This window comes from Lolium perenne, chromosome 4 (assembly GCF_019359855.2).
Source record: "Lolium perenne isolate Kyuss_39 chromosome 4, Kyuss_2.0, whole genome shotgun sequence".
In the NCBI taxonomy this organism is placed as follows: domain Eukaryota; kingdom Viridiplantae; phylum Streptophyta; class Magnoliopsida; order Poales; family Poaceae; genus Lolium; species Lolium perenne.
Genome location: NC_067247.2, coordinates 290,434,693 through 290,442,360, shown reverse-complemented (window position 1 = coordinate 290,442,360; position 7,668 = coordinate 290,434,693). Strand labels below are relative to the sequence as shown.

Genomic DNA, 7,668 nt, shown 5'->3' with positions numbered 1-7,668 from the left:
CTAAAGTTAAAATATGTGTCATGGAAACGGAGGGAGTATTTGTTTTGCATCATATCTCATATGTATATTTCTTGTACGTGTAGGACACAGGTCAGCACCACGTCATACGACTTGTACACCACGGACCTCGGTCGGTGAAGTTATGGTAGTGATGTAAGTAGGTGCGTCAGGCAGAGCGGAACACGTAAGCTTAAGCTAGCTGGCCGAGCGGTGTCGCTGGGTTGCAAAAGTGCTTAGGTGGCGAGGCCAAGATTTGGTCAATTTGTTTAGGTAGGTCCATGGCTGGAGATGGAGATGCAGGAGGGTTCGTAGCTTCTGCGATGGAACCGAGGGTGGCCTTTTCGCCTTCTGACTTTCGGAGAGGTTAACATCGGGATTGCCGTTGGCGGTTGGCCTGGTGCGTGGTGCCGTGGGGTGCACTGAATTTCCTCTGCCTACCTACGTGCTCGTCGGAATTTTCTCTTCCTTTCAACGGTGACTATTCACGAGCAGTAGACGTCATCTGTTTCTTACTATTCTCCATTTAATTTTTCTTTGCGGAGAGAGCACCACCGTATTCAATTCTCTAGCTCTCACCTGATTTTGGCGTCATTAATTTGGTGATCATGCCTGCATGTAGTATTTCATTCGTTCTAAAATACGTTGCATATAAATTTTATTTAAATTCCTATTTTGTAAAGTTAGACGACTATATATCTAAAATTATTACTACTATTATGTATGATATGAAATGTATACTATGAAAATATATAAAACCACGATTCTAGTAATATGGATTTCATGTTATAAAAGTTACTGTATTTTTCTACTAATTGGTTAAACTTTATAAAGTTTGACTTTCGCCAAAAATTATGCGTAACATAAGTTAGGGCAGAGGGAGTATGAGTTTGCAATCTTGTGATCATGTACGCATGTATGAATGTCTGAGGGCCGTTGGTTTTTTTAACTAGAACCAGTCACCTTTATACTGCAATGTCAACGAAGTGCGCTGCTTGGGTAGCATTAGAGTAGATTTCATAAACACGCCGAAAATTGTAAAATAACCGCTAATTTTAAAAGCCGTCGTAGGCCTCCAAAAGGTCACACATGGGCAGGAATGCCACCGCCGCGCGCATGGGCAGCAGCGCTGCATGCCATAGCCAAGTGTTGCAGCTCCTTGGCCACCCAACACGTCGTGCATGTCCCTTCTTGGATGCTTGGTCAAGCATGGGAAAGTGGGTGGCCGTCAGCCAATGGCCGAAGCGGAGGCAAGGGCAGGTCGGGGCCAACGCGGAGATAGGGCTAGGCCGACGGCCGGCCGGTACGGGGCGGGAAGTGGTGTGTGTGTAGGGGGGGCGATCGCTAACCTGTGGGTATTTAGTGGCATATTTCAGAGTATGTTGTTTTACCTTTTGCGATATCTACTCTGCGCGATGTATTTCCAGTCTTTAAATCACGTATATGTGTTTTAAGGGCCGATATTTACCTGATAGAGATGCTTTTAGACACTTGAAACACTTGGCACTTGGGTAAAAGCCAGGTGATGTGTACATGCCAAGTTGGCCAAACTCTACGACCAAAATTGATGAGTGAAAAGCAGTCACGCAAACAAGCTAGTAGCGTGATTCGTCGTAAATATTCTTAAGATTGGCAATTAGGCAGGATGAACGATGCGATTAGACCTGGCACAGTCTTGGGCGGAGAAGGAACCGTGCAGCCCGACCAGAGAAGATGCAGCTAGTTCTTCAAAAGGGTAAAAAAAAGTTACTCCACTACAGTATGGTGTTGCGTAGGAAGAATTCTGTGAAGTAGAATTTGATGTTGAACTTGGCTCCGGTCGGCAACTACCCAGCCAAGAAAGGAGAAACCGCGAGAGCCAAGCAAACACCACGTCCTCCTACCTCGCTCCTGCTTGCTGGATCAACGCCCTCCTCTCAACCGGGGTTGACTCAGCAACCCTCCAAGGCCCTAAACAATGGAGATTGCCAAGAAACTAGAGAAAAGGCGTCGGTTTCGTGCCCCACAATCTTTCAGCTGCGTCCACACTGGTGAAAGAAATCAAATCAAATCCCAGTGGTTGAGTTAGTCACGCTCACGCATCGGCGTCAGCATCGGCATCAGCCGAGAAGATGAAGACAGCCAGACCAGGACCAACGTCGGTCGTCGTCGGAGCCCATAATTTCTCCGGCGCCGATCCGGCGCCCCACCTGTCCGGACGACCCCCCGAAGCCGCGGTGGTCAACTCGATCGCCCATGGCCCAACCATGTGCGCCGCTCGCTCCACCGGCTTCTGCCTCCCCGTCCGGCGTCACGGAACCGAACTCCTCCCTGTCGCTCCACGGATGCGCTGGCGTACGCCATCCATCCTAGTAGGAGTACATTTTTTCTCCTCCCGCCAGGACGCAGATTATATTATTGTGCTCAGAGTCTCAGAGACAGCGTCGCTCTCCGCGCTCATCAGCATGTCTTCTTCTCCCAAGGGAATAATACTAACGAGCTAGAGCATCTCCATCAGATGTTACAAGTGTAAAATGAGGCTATTTTACGATTTTAGGGTAAAAGAAAACGTCGAAAATTGGAGCTCCTAAAATTTGCACAATGTGTTGTAGAAAAAGAAGCAAAAGCGCCAAATATATCGATAACCGCTAGTTTCTAGGGAGTTTTATAGCCCCCATTATACTAGAAAACGATTGGCGGGAGGGAAATTCCAGCCCAAGCCTCACCAGAACGGTGTCGGGTCGCGGAAATCCAACCAAATTCTTCGACATTGCTCAAATTCTAGCCAAATCCATTTCAATCTCCACCGAGCCGCCCTAATTGCGCAAAATTGGTAGCTCACACCACCCGAGCACGTCCATGGAAGCACCTCCACGAGGGAAATTTCAGCCCAAGCCTCACTGGCACGGCGTCGGTCACCGAAATCTAGCCAAATTCAGCCACATTGCTTAAATTCTAGCTAAATCCATGTCAATCTCCACCGAGTCGCCCTAATGGCGCAAAATCAGGAGCATCTCACACCACACGAGCATGTCCATGGAAGCACCTCCACAAGTGCTCTTGTGCGAAGAACGTGGGATGCCGGCTCGGGGCGCGGGCCACCGCGAGGTGAGGGCTAGAGGCGATGGGCGGTGCAGGACCCCTCCGCCAGGAGCAGGGATGTGGGCGCGATTGAGCCACTAGAGCGGGTGTGCAAGCACATCGGTTGGCTCGGAAAGAAGACGATTGCCGGTTCAACTCGAGAAGAAAACAGCCGCTGGCCGGAGAAGAAGACAACCAAATAAAAAGGAAAATAAAAGACATCGACAAATTGGTCTCGTGCTATATTTTGCGCCTATTTTGTGGGGACACCTCTCGCACCGTAGAAACGAGTCGGGGTAAATTGTAACCCATTACTTGTTCTAGGTCGTCGGAGAATTAAGTTAGTTCTAGACCGACTCTAGAGGTGTTAGATTTTACATTGAATTTTGCATCGTAATTTTTATGTGACCGAAAATTAAGTTTGTTCTAGAGTCCAAGGAGAGCTGCCCAAACTGTAAGCTGATTTCAAGGTATGAATATGGTTGAGATGCTCCTAGCCACACCACACCACACCACATCGAGTTAAACAAAGCTGTTTACTGAACTGTTGGCAGCAGATTAAGACTATGTCATCAGAGATTGGTACTGAACTGCTTGGCTAATCTGTTTACTATACTCGCATTATGGATCGACCGGATCAACCATTAAAAACTCGCAACAACAACTACGCGTTGAATTTCGTGCAGGCCTGAGAAAGTGGCCGTACGACGAGTCGACCGCGCATGGCCGCCTATAAAACCAGCCCGATATCCCCTGCAGTTCCCTACCAAATTCAGCAGCATCAGCCTCGCTTCACACACTTGCTGTGAAGACGACTAGCTTCGCCACCTACACGCAACACCTCGCCACGGCGACCACCGCCATGCCTGCCTTGGACATCATGCCGGAGAAGGCCCACCAGCCACCCATGTCGCCGTCGCACCGCGGTGCGCTTGGCTGGGACGCCACCGGCGCCCCCACCCCCATGCACAAGAGGTAATTAAGCTTCCCCTGTATTCCTCATTTCGTCGTCGCTCTGTGGTGGTCGGGATCGTGTTGCTGACCAATGCGGTTTCTTTGGTATGCAGGCTGGACGGCAAGGTGGCCATCGTGACCGGCGGCGCGCGGGGCATCGGGGAGGCGATCGTGCGGCTGTTCGTGAAGCACGGCGCCAAGGTGGTGATCGCGGACATCGACGAGGCGGCCGGCGAGGCGCTGGCGGCGTCGCTGGGCCCGCACAGCGTCGCCTTCGTGCGGTGCGACGTGTCGGTGGAGGAGGACGTGGAGCGCGCCGTGGACCGCGCCGTGTCGCGCCACGGGCGGCTCGACGTGTTCTGCAACAACGCCGGGATCCTGGGCCGGCAGACGCGCGCCGCCAAGAGCATCCTGTCCTTCGACGCCGCCGAGTTCGACCGGGTGCTCCGCGTCAACGCGCTGGGCACGGCGCTCGGGCTGAAGCACGCCGGCCGGGCCATGGTCCCGCGCCGCCAGGGCAGCATCGTCTCCGTGGCGAGCGTCGCCGGCGTGCTCGGCGGGCTGGGACCGCACGCGTACACGGCGTCCAAGCACGCCATCGTGGGGCTGACCAAGAACGCGGCGTGCGAGCTGGGCGCGCACGGCGTGCGCGTCAACTGCGTGTCCCCCTTCGGGGTGGCCACCCCGATGCTCATCAACGCGTGGCGCCAGGGCCACGACGCGGACGCCGCCGACGACGCCGACGCCGGCATCGGCCTCGACGGCGCCGCCGCCGTGCCCAGCGACCGCGAGGTGGAGAAGATGGAGGAGGTGGTCCGCGGCCTCGCCACGCTCAAGGGGTCCACGCTCAGGCCCAGGGACATCGCCGAGGCCGTGCTCTTCCTCGCCAGCGACGACTCCAGATACGTCTCCGGACACAACCTCGTCGTCGACGGCGGCGTCACCACCTCCAGGAACATGATCGGGCTGTGAAGAAGCCACATGACCCCTCTCACTCTGCTCGCTGTCTAGATTAGAACAAAACAACAAAGATTGTTTAGTCGTCGATGCAACTGTACTCAAGTTCTTTCGTTCGTTCGGTTAATTGATTGATTAAGTGTGTTGAGAATTCTTGCTTTCGTGTTGCATTTTGTGGCCATTGATCAGTCTGTTTGTATTTGTTCTGTCTCTCTGTCCTCGAAGGAACGCTCCAACCGTTTGGCTACTCGCCTGGTCTAGGCTCCACAGAAGATAAGAAAAAACAGAGGAAGAAGAAGAAGAAGATCATGTACAAGAAGAGTACAAGAGCGATTGAAAATAATTGGTGAACATTGGCTAGCTGCTACCTCTAGCCTAGCAGATACGATCTGAAACGAAAAGTACAGGAGTAGTGTGATTGATAGAGCAGACAGTTACGTCAAGGTCTATCTTAGCTTAGTACATGTATGTACGTGTATGGTCCACTTTGGAGTGTCAAATCCCTGAAAAGTTTTGTCCCACAGAGACAAACTTTCTACTCCCTACTTGGAATGGTTGGGTAGTTCGTACATTTACAAAGAGCAACTAGTCTGACGGCTAAGCTGGTGTCCATTAGACTTGGAAAGGTTGGGTAGATTGTACATTTACAATTTGCAACTAGCCGACGGCTAACTAAGCTGGGTGTCCATGGCGCGATCTACCTGTAGATTTGACATAGTTGCGCGCGGACGTTTGTATATACCCATTTGCAAGTGCAGCAAGTCGGATCAATGTGGTTCCACGATCAAATCTATCTGTCGATTTGAAACGGTTAATAAGTGCAGCTGAGCAAGCAGCAGCTGCGTGCTGGCTTCCGACCCGGGAAAGGACGCGATACAATTCGGAGGGCATATTCCGTTTGTAGCTCAAAACAGACCGAAAAGCCAAAAAGACAGAATATATAGGAACTTTGCACAAAGCAATGGCTGGCTGGTCTAAAAGCTGAATCCGCATTGCAGCCGCCCCATGTAGTTCTTTCCTTTGTTTTTAAAATGGCGTCAAAAACTTTGCCCCAAAGTATTGATTAAGGAGAAGTTTACAAAAAACGTAAATAAATTTATTACTCTCTCAATCTAAAAATAGGCACCAAATTGCCACCTTCAGCATTCCAACCTATTATAGACAGCTCCGACAGGTACCTAGCAGGGTGGCGCGCCACCCTCTTGTCCAAAGGGGGGAGGCTCGTACTCCTTTCCTCAGTTCTAGATGCCCTACCAACATATTTCATGTCATCCTTCCTCGTCCCCATCTCCGTTTTAAAAAATATCGACGCTCGTTGTAGAGCTTTCTTCTGGGCTGCTGAAGAAACATGTACGGGATCTCAATGCCTCGTAGCGTGGGATAAGTTATGTGTTCCGACTACACGAGGGGGTCTTGGCGCAAAAAAAATTAAATGCACAGAATGTTTGCCTTCTTTTAAAATTTTGTTTCAAATTCTTGCATTCACATGATCTACCTTGGAAACAATGGATACTAACCCAGTCACCAAATCCATACACTGCCTCAAACCCCTCCTACCTTAGCAAAATTATTTCCAAAAACCTGGACACACTCCTACAGATCACTACTTGCATTGTACACAATGGTAAATCGGTACTTTTTTGGCATGACAAATGGCTCCTACCAGAAACCCTAGCCACAGCCTACCCTGCCCTATACTCCCACCATACACAAACCCATGCATTGGTATGTGACATTATGCAAAATAATATTTCTGCTGGCCTTCGGTGTAGACTAACCAATGCAACGTCCCAGCAACTTGCTTCTCTCTCTAATCTGCTGCAGGATGTACACCTCACTGATGAACAGGATACCAGAACGATGCTAGATGGATCGCCATTCACCACCAAAGCAGCCTACAAGCAACTCCAAACCCAGCTCCAGGATCCAGACGCCTCACACATTTGGAGCTCCAACGTGCCAAAAAAGATCAAGGTGTTTGGGTGGCTGCTTCACCTTGATAGGATCAATACAAGGGCAAACCTGCTGCACAAAAACATCATCACATCGCAACAATGCCCGAGATGCCAAGCACCTGTCGAGGACCGCTCACACCTGTTCTTCTCCTGCCCAGCTTCCGCAGTAATATGGAGGCGGCGGTCCATAGCACCAAACACTCAGACATTCTCAGATATCTGGTCCACGCCGCTACCTCGCCACCTCCCATCTTCGATATGGAACTCTGTCGCCCTCACTATTCTATGGAAGATTTGGGATGCAAGAAACGCCAAAGTGTTCCGAGCGGTTGATCAACCAATGGAGATGACACTTAGAAACATTGTCTCAGACTTCACACTTTGGTCTCACCGCTTCAAGAAATTGGAAATGAAGGTACACGCCGACCTGTGGCGTGACTACCTCTACCTATGTAACCAACAAAACATTTCTTGATGTAATATATTCAGGTGGGGATCCTCCCCCCCCCCCCCCCGGTGAAAGCTTCAAAAAAAACTAAAAATAGGTGTCTTAATTTTTTCTAGATACAAATATATCCATAATTAGTGTGTCTAGATACGGATGTATCTAGACAAAGCTAAGACACCTATTTTTAAACAAAAGAGAGTACAATTAATGTGCTACGCCTGCATGATCTCATCGAAGCACTTCTCACCTGGTAAAACCAATAAATGTGCTTGCCTTTTAACCTTCTCTTGTTGTGGA

The 7,668-nt window shown here is 50.2% G+C and overlaps 1 protein-coding gene across 1 annotated transcript; it reads left to right on the top strand.

Moving 5' to 3' along the window:
- Positions 1-3,805: 3,805 nt before the first annotated feature.
- LOC127295748 (sex determination protein tasselseed-2) lies at positions 3,806-5,119 on the top strand. Its single transcript, XM_051325738.2, has 2 exons — positions 3,806-4,032; positions 4,125-5,119. Exons 1-2 carry the CDS (start codon positions 3,920-3,922, stop codon positions 4,981-4,983), a joined length of 972 nt encoding a protein of 323 aa, XP_051181698.1. The 5' UTR covers positions 3,806-3,919; the 3' UTR covers positions 4,984-5,119.
- Positions 5,120-7,668: the final 2,549 nt, after the last annotated feature.

Bases quoted from the DNA above. Each gene is read 5' to 3' on its own strand.
- LOC127295748 (XM_051325738.2), top strand. From the start codon at position 3,920: ATGCCTGCCTTGGACATCATGCCGGAGAAGGCCCACCAGCCACCCATG. The intron at 4,033-4,124 runs GTAATTAAGCTT...TTTGGTATGCAG, and splicing joins CCCACCCCCATGCACAAGAG to GCTGGACGGCAAGGTGGCCA.